Genomic DNA, 13,621 nt, shown 5'->3' on the forward strand with positions numbered 1-13,621 from the left:
TCCCCTTGCCTCCCGTCTCTCTGTGTGTCTGTCCCCTTGCCTCCCGTCTCTCTTTGTGTCTGTCCCCTTGCCTCCCGTCTCTCTTTGTGTCTGTCCCCTTGCCTCCCGTCTCTCTGTGTGTCTGTCCCCTTGCCTCCCGTCTCTCTTTGTGTCTTTCCCCTTGCCTCCCGTCTCTCTGTGTGTCTGTCCCCTTGCCTCCTGTCTCTCTGTGTGTCTGTCCCCTTGCCTCCCGTCTCTCTGTGTGTCTGTCCCCTTGCCTCCTGTCTCTCTGTGTGTCTGTCCCCTTGCCTCCCGTCTCTCTGTGTGTCTGTCCCCTTGCCTCCTGTCTCTCTGTGAGTCTGTCCCCTTGCCTCCCGTCTCTCTGTGTGTCTGTCCCCTTGCCTGCTTCTTTCGCTGTCCTTCCCGTTTTGTTTGAACGGGGAGGTGTCTTTGGTTTACTAACCCGCATGCAGCGTTCAGGGATTGACTCTGTGTGTGTGTATGTGTGTGTGTGTGTGTATATGTGCGTGCGAGCATGCGTGCGTGTGCGTGTGTTATTGTCATGATAGTCACGTAGCTCTGCTGTAGGTTGCATGCATCTCCTGGTCCTCATAATATGAGGACCAGGAGATGCATGCAACCTACACCTATAGCTGCTGCCTGCATACTGTAAACCAGCGTTACGGGTCCATTTGGTTCCATTTGCATACTCTCAGAGTGCAGAGTATATGATCCTTCCACACCGGGAGCATTTATTTCAGCTATTATATGAACTGTTGAGTACAGCGCACAGAGTGTGAATTATTATGTGGCGATAAAGCGACGTAATTTGTTTTCATAAAGAGTTCGATTTTCCACCACACATAAAAGCATCATCCTCTCTTATTTTTTTATTTTATCCCACGATTTTGTAACCCACTTTTTTTCACCCAGTGCCAATTGCCTAAACGGTAATCCTGATTCCTGGCTGCTACTCTCGCTCTGCCAACCTGGGTAGAGTCCCGAACTGAGCTCTTGCCTCCTCCAATGCATGAGGAGTGACCAGGCCGCTGACAGGGGGGAGTTTCCCCGGTAAGACGTAGCTCGTAGAAGGAACATGTTATTCCAACCAGTTCCTTTCCCCTCCATCATGAGCCCCGGATGGCAGTATAGAGACCAGGATTGCTGCATGTTTTTTTGTGAGGGTACCTACCCTAGGGGACACTGGGGGAACATACAAACTCCACACAGAAAGCCCCTTTGATGACACGGAGGATAGAACACGCCCCCAGCGTCCACAGCATATCTGGCGGGATTCAAACCCAGGACCTTCTAGCTGTGAGGCGACAGCTGATGCGAACACTTTTAACTCAAATCTCTGCTTCTGGGGGGTCCCTAGAACAAAATATTTTGAGACGGGAGTCCGCGGCCAAACACATATCATTTTGGTGGTCCTTGACATGAAAACGTTTTCAGCACCACTGAAACGTATAGCTATATACGTTTTTCAAACTACAGTTAGGATTTGGAAGGCATTTGTTCAGTCGGCCGCAGGTCTTCAAAGGTATAGCCTACAGTATAGACTCACGTGGTTGTTTTTTACTCTGTGCGTTTGAAACAACCGTGCGCTGATGTTATTCTCATGCTTGTCTTTCTTCTGTACTCACTAGTCACTACACACCCAGGCATGGTGTATATAGCGGCATATCTGCCGCCGTTACCAAGGAGACGCCATGCCGGATAACAAAATCGCTCAGTCGCTGTCTCGCTGCCACTCCCTTTTCTTCCATGTTCCCTCCAGGCATGGCGTTCACGCTCCCTCGTTTGTCTCTTCATGCGCTGTGCTGTGGTGTCTCTACATGTGCTGTGCTGTGGTGTCTCTGCATGTGCTGTGCTGTGGTGTCTCTACATGTGCTGTGCTGTGGTGTCTCTGCATGCGCTGTGCTGTGGTGTCTCCATGTGCTGTGCTGTGGTGTCTCTACATGTGCTGTGCTGTGGTGTCTCTGCATGCGCTGTGCTGTCTCTGCATGCGCTGTGCTGTGGTGTCTGCATGCGCTGTGCTGTGGTGTCTCTGCATGCGCTGCTGCTGTGGTGTCTCTGCATGCGCTGTGCTGTGGTGTCTCTGCATGTGCTGCTGCTGTAGTGTCTCTGCATGCGCTGTGCTGTGGTGTCTCTGCATGCGCTGTGCTGTGGTGTCTCTGCATGCGCTGTGCTGTGGTGTCTCTGCATGCGCTGTGGTGTCTCTGCATGTGCTGTGCTGTGGTGTCTGCATGCGCTGTGCTGTGGTGTCTCTGCATGCGCTGCTGCTGTGGTGTCTCTGCATGCGCTGTGCTGTGGTGTCTCTCCATGCGCTGCTGCTGTGGTGTCTCTGCATGCGCTGTGCTGTGGTGTCTCTGCATGCGCTGTGCTGTGGTGTGGTGTCTCTGCATGCGCTGTGCTGTGGTGTGGTGTCTCTCCATGCGCTGTGCTGTGGTGTCTCTCCATGCGCTGCTGCTGTGGTGTCTCTGCATGCGCTGTGCTGTGGTGTGGTGTCTCTGCATGCGCTGTGCTGTGGTGTGGTGTCTCTCCATGCGCTGTGCTGTGGTGTCTCTGCATGCTCTGTGCTGTGGTGTCTCTGCATGCTCTGTGCTGTGGTGTCTCTGCATGCGCTGTGCTGTGGTGTGGTGTCTCTGCATGCGCTGTGCTGTGGTGTGGTGTCTCTGCATGCGCTGTGCTGTGGTGTCTCTGCATGCGCTGTGCTGTGGTGTGGTGTCTCTGCATGCGCTGTGCTGTGGTGCTGCATGTAGTGGCTCCATGTGTGACATGGGAGAACGGGGCCAGTGGTGGAAAGTAACGAACTACATTTGCTTATAAGTACTGTACTTAAGTACAATGTGTAGGTATTTGTACTTTACTTGAGTAATTCCAATTTCCAGTACTATGTTTATTTGTAAACTTTAGTTACTTTGATTATTATTACAAAACATACATCAGCTCTATATTTCGGCCATTTGAAAGTATGCGACGCATTGTGAGCCTGTAGATCTGCTATTTTCAAAAGATTATTATATATTTGAAAACTTGAAATGGGACACATTACGCATGATGAGTACTTTATACTTTTGGTACTTTTTTACATTTCTCTATGCCAATACTTTTGTGCTTTTTTACTCAAGTACATTTTGAATTCCGGACTTTTACTTTGTAACAGAGTATTTCTACATCGCAGAATTAATACCTTTACTTCTAAGTAAATCATTTGAGTGCTTCTTACACCACTGCTCTGCTGCTGCGGTGGCTCTGTCTGTACGTGTGACCACGGGGAGATGGAGTTGGAAGCCATTAGCCATTGGACAGCTGGCCCAGCCAGAGCGCTTATTGCTCATAATTACACCACTTCGATGGCCTCTGTTTATGTGTGTGTTTGTGTGCGGTTTGTGTGTGTGTTTGTGTGCATGTACGTGCATGTAGGTGTATATATATGTGCGCGTGTATACCTTTCATGTGTATGTGTGTGTGTGTGTGTGTGTGTGTGTGTGCGTTCTGTGTGGCATGATGACGGCCATGTCACACCTGCCGAGGAAAGCTCATAAAGCTATACCTAGACTCCTCCAGACAGCCATCTGGACCTCATGGTCGCTGCCAGGACGTCAGGGGACTCACTGTGAGTTTCACTGGCCGCGCATTTCTTCCGGGATCCGCTCGTAATTCTGACGGCGTATTAGTCCGACAATGTGGGCGTTTAGGGTTAGGGTCAGGGACAGGGTTAATGGGCCGAGTCTGACCAACGCGGAAATCGGAAAAATGCCGCTTACACATTTCTCCATGATAATAACTAATGGCTCCTTGCTCAGGTCTGTGGAGAGTTCAATCAGGAGTCAGCACAACTCATGAACGGATAGAATATATTTTTATTGAATATAAAATGAGCAACACCTGTATATTTATTATGGTTTCGCCGATGAATTGGATCTGCTTTTAGGTACTCTGATGAAGCATATCTCCCAACCATAGGGACTCCCAAATCCCCCGTACCTAAACATCAGATCCACACAACAACAGGTGGTAGTTGGGGTGGCGGAGGTGTGAGCAGAAATGTTTAAGCAAGACAGCAGTGCAGCCGTGTCGGTGTGAGCAGCAGCAAAAAGCAAGCAGAGATGCGCAGTGCAAACTTCCAGTTTAAATAACCGGTCTGAGAATGAAATCAGTGTGTGATTGGATGAGTGGATCATGTGGATGTGAACATGGAGCTGAGGCGGACCAATGGACGGCCGCCAATAACTGCACTGAGTTCCCTGACAGAGCTTTGACAGCCTGACAGAGCTGTGCGCATGTCTGTGACAGACACACAACGCTCGTGTGTGCGTGTGTGTATACATGTCTGTGACAGACACACACTGCTCGTGTGTGCGTGTGTGTATACATGTTTGCGTGATCTGCGCAAAAGGACAGTTAACCCATTTTGGGCGGGAACCCCTTTTGGTGTTTTAAACATTATGTTATAATTTAGCTATTGAAAAATAGCAGATCTACAAGCTCATAGCGCGCCAACGAGTGGCGTGCTACGAGCTTGTAGGTCTGCTATCGTGCACTGAGTTGACAACCTGCTATCGTGAAAATATTTATTTCAGAAAACTGGAGGATTTAGAAGGATTTTTAAAAATTTGAGGTCAGGCCTAAATGGGTCAAATGATAAGGGACAATATCGGTGGCACCCAACTGTACATGTCTGTGACAGACACACACAGCGCTCGTGTGTGCGTGTGTGTATACATGTCTGTATGCAGCACTCAACCAGGCTGAGGGTCCCATTAGCCGGGGGTGTTGTGTGTCAGAGGAGGCCGGCACCTCTCCTGTCCTTCCCTTGCCTTTCACTCTGCTTCCGCGCTGCACTGAATCGCAAATGAGATGCGTGTGCGTTTCCAACACCGGGTTTTTTATGTGTGCATGTACTGTATCTAGTGGTGTGTGCACGTGTGTGGTGCTGTCAGCGTGGTGTGTGTGTGCAAAGCGTGTGCAGTGACCCTTGGTGCAACACTTGGCCTTGCTCTCCTCTCTCTGCCGTCGTTACCACTTAAAGAATCCCGTTCTCCTGTTAATTAGTCGGGCGAAAGCTCAGAGTTTGAGATATTATGTATTCATCGTGCCTATACAGTTCCATCTCAAGCAGTGAGAGCGAGCAAATGTGTGTGTGTGTGTGTGTTTGTGTGTGTGTGTGTGTGTGTGTGTGTGTGCGTGCGCGTGCGCGTGTGTGCGTGCGCGAGCTTGTTAACGTGAGCGAGAGAGTGCACGTGCATGAAGGTTTCATAGCTGAGGGTAATAGGGTTCATTGACTCTTTTTTAGCACTGCACCCCACACACACACACACACACACACACACACACACACACACACACGCACACACGCACGCCGTGCATCCACCGAGAGGTTCTGGGGGGGAAACAAAAGGTGGTGATTATCCGCCTCACTGACTTTCCCTTCCAGCTCTTCAAAGCATCCCTGCGGTCTGTTGTCTCCGTGAAATGGATTTAGGAGAGCTGAGATGGGAAGTGAACAAGCATGATGCACACACAGTGGATGTCTGTGCTTGAGCATAAAACACCACCGACTGTGGTTGGAGGAAGAGATACTTTGTGAGATCTTTCTTATCTATCTATAATTTAGCTATTGAAAAATAGCAGATCTACAAGCTCATAGCGCGCCACCGAGTGGCGCGCTACGAGCTTGTAGGTCTGCTATTTTTAGGATTTAGAAGGATTTTTTTAAATTTTGAACAAGCATGATGCACACACAGTTGATGTCTGTGCTTGAACATAAAACACCACCGACTGTGGTTGGAGGAAGAGATACTTTGTGAGATCTGTCTTGGCAGTGGTTCCCAAACTTTTTAGCTCGAGGCCCAAAAGGAAAAAACCTTTGGACCCAAACTAGTGAAAATAACTGATCTACAAGCTCACAACGCGCGCGCTTGTAGAGCGCTTGTAGAGCGCTTGTAGAGCACTTGTAGAGTGCTTGTAGATCATCTATTTTCGCAATTTCTTAAACATTATTTGTTTTCTATTTAATGTATTTTTTAAATGTATTTTAATGTCAAATTATTTGGAAACAACACTGGGTTTGTTTTCAATCTAATTAAACTTTTTTCTTAATAACATACAAAGAACATGTATGAAACGAAACATTATGGGATGTTTACTTACTTGCGACCGATGAAAATAGATCCCGCGACCCACAAATGGGTCCCGGCCCGCTGTTTGGGAACCTCTGCAGTACAGTATGTTTGCGTTAGGGGGTTGCGGCCAGTAGGGGGTAAATGTTCCATTTATATAGCACTTTTATCCAAGGCGCTTTACATTCACCCAATCACACACACATTCATACACTGATGGCAGAGGAAACCATGCAATGAAGGCACCAACCTGCACATCGGGAGCAATTAGGGGTTCAGCGTCTTGCTCAAGGACACTTACTCTGGGGGAGCCCGGGATCGAACTGGGAACCTCACGGTTCTCATCAGCCGCTCTACTGGCCACTCTACCCCTGAGCCACTGTGTTGCTGTTGTACTCCAAACCTCATGTTTATTTCATTTGACATGGCAGGTCATGACGTGTTCCCAGTTGATGCAATAGCCTCTCTGCCCAGCGGGGCTTCCAAAGTCTTCATCCGATCAAAGAACGGGGAGGGTGTTCACAAGCATTTCACCCTCAAAGTGATGCTCTGTGATCAGACAGTTTAGTCTTCATACACAGACACCTTGACCTGTTTGTATATCAGTAAAACTGCAGACAAAGCTAGATCACTCCATTCATCGTGTATTCAGAACATGATTCGTTTCTTTAACTCTCTGGAATGTGCGGGCGATGGTTGCCCCACTTTGGCTTTCATGTCTGCAAAAGTAAGATTTGCAGACAAACCGATGCAATTGAAATGAGTTCATGAACCCGCATCTGGATCCATGTGTGCTGAGTATCAGAATCTTTACATCACAGAGAGTGACCAGCTGGTATGATGTTTAAAGGTATATTCAGTGATTTCACTTAATTCAAATATCACTTATTTTGTCTTATTTTTTGGATAATCCTCCTACTATAAAGTGTGTTGACCATATAAGGAGTTCCTCCCTGTCCCCAGTGAGCCCCTGGGGTCAAAAAACCCTAGTTTCGGTTTGGGCTTTGGGTGGCAAAGCCTTCATCCAATCAGGATGAGAGGGGCCTTCCTCCAATCATGATCGAGTGGGGCGGGCCCTGGTGCGCGTGCTGTTGGTCTGTTGTACTTCCCCACTGTAGAGCGTGTGCATGTGCACATCTTGTTACCGGGGTGGACCAGGGTTTTTTCCAAATCACCCAAATCACTGAATGCTCCTTTAAGTACATATCAATACAAAACAATACTGACCAATTTCTACAGTATTTAGCACAGTTCCCTGTGATATAGGCAGTCATTTTGTCAAGAGGAGGTGATGATGAGGAGTGCGTGCGGAGTGAGTGGTTTACATTGTGAGTGGATCTCAGACAGTGTGGGTTAACCCATTTACAGTGGCTAGAAGTCCTGAATGAGATGTGTCTCTGACCCTGTACGATTCTTGGGTATCCTGGGGGGCCCGGCTACAACTTCCACTACTACAACTTCACATCCAGAACAAGCCATTACATCCGGGAGTGGGCAGATAGCTTGAGGCAGTAGCTGTGTGTGTGTGTGTGTGTGTGTGTGTGTGTGTGTGTGTGTGTGTGTGTGTGTGTGTGTGTGTGTGTATGTGTATGTGTATGTGTATGTGTATGTGTATGTGTATGTGTATGTGTATGTGTATGTGTATGTGTGTGTGTGTGTGTGTGTGTGTGTGTGTGTGTCCACTCCACTCTGTATACACCATGATTCTAAACAAAATGTAGAATCCGTTGCACACATAACAAATGTGTACATTGCGCGCCGCGACCATATCCATGACCTAGTGTCTAATGTAGTGCAAAAATGCATGCCATCCAGTGTTGAACTAGACCAGGGGTTCTCAATCCGTGTGTCGCGACCCCTCAAGGGGGTCGCCAAATTATTTTGGGGGGTCCCCAAATTATTTTGGGGGGTCCCCAAATTATATTTAAAAAAAAGAGAGTTTACATATAGTACGCATAGTACATGCATACACCTTCCCTAATGATTATATCTGGTTTCAGTATTTATTTATGGTGTATTGTCTCTATTATTAAGGTTATTGTAGCAGTCAATTTATATTGGGGGTCGGGAGGGGGCGGGGCGGGGGTCCCGAGACCAAAAACGTTGAGAACCCCTGAACTAGACTAGTGTTACCAGATTGGTTTAGCTATGCATGTGATGTCTTTGCTATCATCCCGGATACACCTAAACTGACCCAAGAGTGGCCTAACAATAGCTGGCATGACAAAGAGAAAAGCCAAACAACTTGCCAAATATTGCTCTGTTTCGGTAGCCTGGTCTGGAAATGATACTATCTCCAAGGTAGGCGGGACATGTCAAAGGGTGAACTGGCCCAGTGGCTTCTGATTGGTCTGTGGTGCGGTTGGGGGAAAAAAACACCAGTTTGACGTTGTAGCGCACCGCGCAGCTACTGCTGTTGCCCTGCAACGTCCCCTTATCATTCACTATTCCCTAGGTTTTACTCTCGAGTCTCGAACTGGCGATATTTTCTTCAACAGTGAGAAGCGTGGATAGAGTGGCGCGTATCAGCAACGTGGCTACGTAACAGGTGACATCAGGAAAGACGAGACTGCTGCCTGCTGGCCAGACTGAGTAGCGAAGTGACAATGCAAATCCACAGAACGCAGCGAATCGGGCTGGAACCCCAGGCTACTGTTTCGGCTGTTATAGTCAGTTTGTCGGTGTGGAGGAGAAGGTGCCATGTGTATATCCTTAGGTGCTCGTGAACTGTCAACCCCGTCACATTTGTTCCCCTGAAAAATCAACAAGAAGTTCAAACTGTCCTTTCAGGTTTTAACCCATTTTGGGGCGGGAACCCCTTTTGGTGTTAGCATTATGTTATGCTTTAGCTATTGAAAAATAGCAGATCTACAAGCTCATAGCGCGCCACCGAGTGGCGCGCTACGAGCTTGTAGGTCTGCTATTTTTTAAAAATCAAAGAACGACATAGAAACATAGCTTTTTCAGAAAACTGTCAGGATGTAGAAGACATTTTTAGAAGCTGATCTCAGGTCAAAATGTGTTCATTAGCTTTCTATAGCTTTAGTGTAGATTGATTTTTGTGCAAGGATCTCCATCGACTGGCATAACAATGCTATGTTGGCTCTGAGAGGCACATTTCCCAGTTCCTGACTATATTATTATCACCAACACCAAATAAGCATTCTCCCAAGTTAAACTGACATTTCACAGAGCTCCTCTGGGACAGCCGTTTGGCTGCGTTGGCTCCATGTGAGCCGTCAGGGAGCCACACTGCCCATATATCACACCCACGGGAGAGACACCGTCTCTGGCTAAATAGTCTTCCACGTGCTGCAGACACGCGTACGGCCCCGACAGGGGGAGACGTGTTTCTACATTTCCACATCCACTAATTAGTACTTGCCTTACATGAAGCATGGCAAATTGCAAGTCAAGTAGACCTCCATGGGGTCTGTTTAATCTTATTTGAATGAATAAAAACATTATTTTAACCAATCTGTATGGAAGAGTATAATAATTTGATATACACTAAGTAGCGGAGGTGGGGAAAGTACTCAAATGCTTTTCTTAAGTAAAAGTATCAATACTGTGGAATTGTAAAATTCCGGAATTCAAAATGTACTTGACTAAAAGTACCAAAAGTAGAAACTAGAAAGTACTCATTGTGCCACAATGTCCCATTTCACAAAATGTATACAAATCTTTTGAAAATAGCAGATCTACAAGCTCACAATGTCTCGCATCGTGACGCATTGTGAGCTTGTAGAGAGGCTATTTTCAAATGTTCGAAATGTATATTCAGTTGGGCTGAACTTAAGTGGTTAATGTATGTTTTGTAATAATTATCTAAATGTACAAAGTAACTAGTAGCTAAAGTTTTCAAATAATTGTAGTGGAGTAAAAGTAGAATATTTGACTCTGAGATGAGTGAAAGTAAAAGTACTGAAAATTGGAAATACTTCAAAATTGTACTTAAGTACAGTACTTAGGTAAGTGTAATTAGTTAATTTCAACCACTGCTGGTAAGTACATCTGTGGTGTTTGGAGCATCTCGGAGGTGGTCTCCCTGCTCTCCTATTGAGACATTTAAGACCTTCTGTCTGGGTACAGGAGTCGGGACAGGACGAGTCCCAGACCTTCTGTCTGGGTACAGGACAGGACAGGACGAGTCCCAGGAAGGACATGAATCTTACACATTGTGGCTGTAAAGGCCGTGGGGTACATTTCATGCACTGTAATTCCAAACGGAAGGAAGGGACCGAGAACTCTACCATGCTGCTATTTTCTGCCCCTTCATGTCCTTCTTTCCCTCTTGTTGTCTCTCCCGGCTAGCTGTCCAAAGACATGAGACTGTAATCCTGACAATCCTGAGAGCTCTGAACCCCCAAAGCACTCGACAGAGCAGGCAGCCATCATCAGCTAATCCAACCAGCACAGCACTGACTCACTCAAACTCACATGGAGAGAGCAAAAGCACTGACTCACTCAAACTCACACGGAGAGAGCAAAAGCACTGACTCACTCAAACTCACATGGAGAGAGCAAAAGCACTGACTCACTCAAACTCACACGGAGAGAGCAAAAGCACTGACTCACTCAAACTCACACGGAGAGAGCAAAAGCACTGACTCACTCAAACTCACACGGAGAGAGCAAAAGCACTGACTCACTCAAACTCACATGGAGAGAGCAAAAGCACTGACTCACTCAAACTCACACGGAGAGAGCAAAAGCACTGACTCACTCAAACTCACATGGAGAGAGCAAAAGCACTGACTCACTCAAACTCACACGGAGAGAGCAAAAGCACTGACTCACTCAAACTCACACGGAGAGAGCAAAAGCACTGACTCACTCAAACTCACATGGAGAGAGCAAAAGCACTGACTCACTCAAACTCACACGGAGAGAGCAAAACCGAGAAAGTATAACAGACAGACAAACTACAGAGAGAGAGAAAGAAAGAGAAAAAGAAGATATGTGACCAGATTTGACTGAGAGACTGCCATCGCGCAAATTACAGCTTTTCACCAAATGAGTTAATAGCACAGGCAGACTCTTCACATACTAGAGCATGTCTGAAATAAGTGTCAGAGCTGAAATCGACATGTAAATATGGAATAAATGCTTAAACATGTAGCTAGGTGTAATGTTAGAGACCACAGAAGTGAACCTTTCAAGCCTGTTTTCTCAACTCGCTGTTTTCTGCAAGACATTACTCTATAAGCCATATCTCCAAAACTGGTGGGTCAAACTGAACAACCAATATGTCAATTTGAAGCTATGATTCCCTGCTTTCATATGACATGAAAAAAACGAAAATTCAAAAAAATCCAATGGCAGTCCCTCAGTCAAATTTAGTCACATATGTGTAGACAGATGAGAGAGAACTCAGTGGGGAAGATAGAAACATATACAGAGCAAGAACGAGGATACCAAGGTTGGCAGAAAGAGGTTGGGCAGACAGAGCTGAGACAAATTGAGCGCAAGTCGAGTGCTAAAAGAAATCAGGTGAAAAGTAGAGGAGGAGGAGGAGCGGCAGAGAAGTAGGCCATGACGAGGCTGGATGGGTCAGCCGGATGCAGTGTAGGAGGAATTAACCCATTTTGGGCGGGAACCCCTTGTAGGTCTGCTATTTTAGAAAAATCGTGAAAATGTGCCTCAAATTTGGAATATATTTTTTCAGAACGAACGTTTTTAACTCAAATCTTTGCTTCTGGAGGGTCCCTGGAACAACATATTTTCAGATGGGGGTCTCGGAGGCCAATTACAGATCATTTTTGGGGTCCTTGACATGAAATATTGAGTGATATAGGCCTAGAAACAGGTATTTCAGAAAACTGTCAGGATTTAGAAGACACTTTTTTCAGGCCTAAATGCGTTAAATAAAAATGCAACCAAGGAGTCAGGAGAGGATCGGGCCACACAGCAGGCCCACATATAGCGACGGGATAGAGAGTGAGACGACAAGAGAGCAGTGTGAGGGAAACAACGGCGACTGTTGCGGGGTTGTCCTCCAAAATGCATTTGTCACAAGGAGATACTCATTAGTGGGTTTTGCGGAGGAGTGGGCGTCTCGGTTATAAATAGTCCTGGGAGCGGCGGTTCCCCTGCTTGACAGTTAGTAGTCCTGGAAGTGACGGGAGAACATTAATCTATAGCGCAGAAATCCCTGAAGACGGTCACGCGGACTGACAGGCAGCTCCCTCTGCCAAAACAACCGTCTAATTGTCACCCTGTGCCTTGTTTCCCCCGTCGTCGACTCCTCCAAACGGCTCCACCCTATCTATCCTCCGGCCCCATCGGGAACTCACTGCTCCACCTCGCTGGCTGGCATGGCGTCTGGCTGCTGTTCGCAACACTGCGCCGCACTGCATGCCACTGACCTTAATTTACTGAAAGTCTTATCAGTTAAACTGCCTTCTTTACTCCACTGCAACTTTCTTTTTCGCTTCCCTCCCTCCCGAGTTCTGAAGAAGATTGAGGTCTCTATGCTTCACCGGCTGCTTCTGGGGCATTTCCGGTCGTAGCTTAAAAGCTTGTCAATCACTCGCAGTAGGCTACAGTATCTTTTGCAATCTCTCTCTCTCTCTCTCTCTCTCTCTCTCTCTCTCTCTCTCTCTCTCTCTGTATCTCCTCATATTCTGCATCCACAGTCTTTTCCTATTCTGCCACAGTGCCGTTCATCCCGCCTCCCCACACACATTTTAATTCTGTATTTGAATCCACAAATTACAATAAAAGTAGTAATACCCGAAGCATACATTGTCCAAAAGGCTAAGCCTTTTCAAGTGAGGTCTGGCTTTACCATGCAGTGTGAGTGTGCAAATGTGCGTGTATGTATGCACATGTATGTGTGTGAGAGAGGAGAGAGAGTGAGCGAGAGATAGAGGAGAGAGCCAATACTGTAGCGGAAAAGAAAAAAAAAGCATTCGCTCAGTATGATTTACTGGCATCAGTGGCGCCACAAACACAGAAACGTGATAACGTATAAGCAATCAGATTGTCCCCAAATACATTTCGGCTGCTCGATACGGACTTATTCCACCAGGGAAACTTTGATGTGTTTGGTCGCAGTGTTCTTTGCCGCTGCCTGTAAGCCTCTGTACAGTGGCCATTTTTACCAGCACATTTTCAGCCGTCCGGGAGTAGGCAGATAGCTTGAGGCACTTAGCGGTATATACTGTATACACACACACACACACACACACACACACACACACACACACACACACACACACACACACACACACACACACACACACACACACACACACACACACACACACACACCATCCATGTGTTGTTGTTGTTGTTGTTGTTTGTGAGGTAGATGCAGTGATGTGTGGTTCCTGACAGCTTGTTAATGTCAGACTCATCATCGTCACCCGTCGCTGTGCCAGGCAGGCGCCTGCTGTTCCCTTCCTCCTCTGCATATATGGAGAGCACCCATGTGCCATGGAGAGAACCCCTCCTCTGCATATGTGCCTCTGTGTCTTCTCTACATATATGCCTCTGTGTCTTCTCTGCAT

The 13,621-nt window shown here is 46.9% G+C and overlaps 2 protein-coding genes across 2 annotated transcripts in view; one reads left to right on the forward strand and one right to left on the reverse strand.

Annotated features, from left to right (window-relative positions):
* Positions 1 to 13,621, forward strand: part of srcin1a (SRC kinase signaling inhibitor 1a) — a 211,044-nt gene that overhangs the window by 73,578 nt on the left and 123,845 nt on the right. The window lies entirely within an intron of this gene.
* LOC306937183 (kelch domain-containing protein 3-like) overlaps positions 9,294 to 13,621 on the reverse strand; it is a gene marked incomplete at both ends in the record, with an annotated part of 33,376 nt that continues 29,048 nt past the window's right edge. Inside the window, one exon of the mRNA XM_079520847.1 lies at positions 9,294 to 9,359. Coding sequence (XP_079376973.1) covers positions 9,294 to 9,359 — 66 coding nt within the window. The remainder of the gene's footprint in view (positions 9,360 to 13,621) is intronic.

The sequence above is a fragment of the Electrona antarctica genome (genome assembly GCF_951216825.1).
Source record: "Electrona antarctica genome assembly, chromosome: 14".
Lineage (NCBI taxonomy): Eukaryota > Metazoa > Chordata > Actinopteri > Myctophiformes > Myctophidae > Electrona > Electrona antarctica.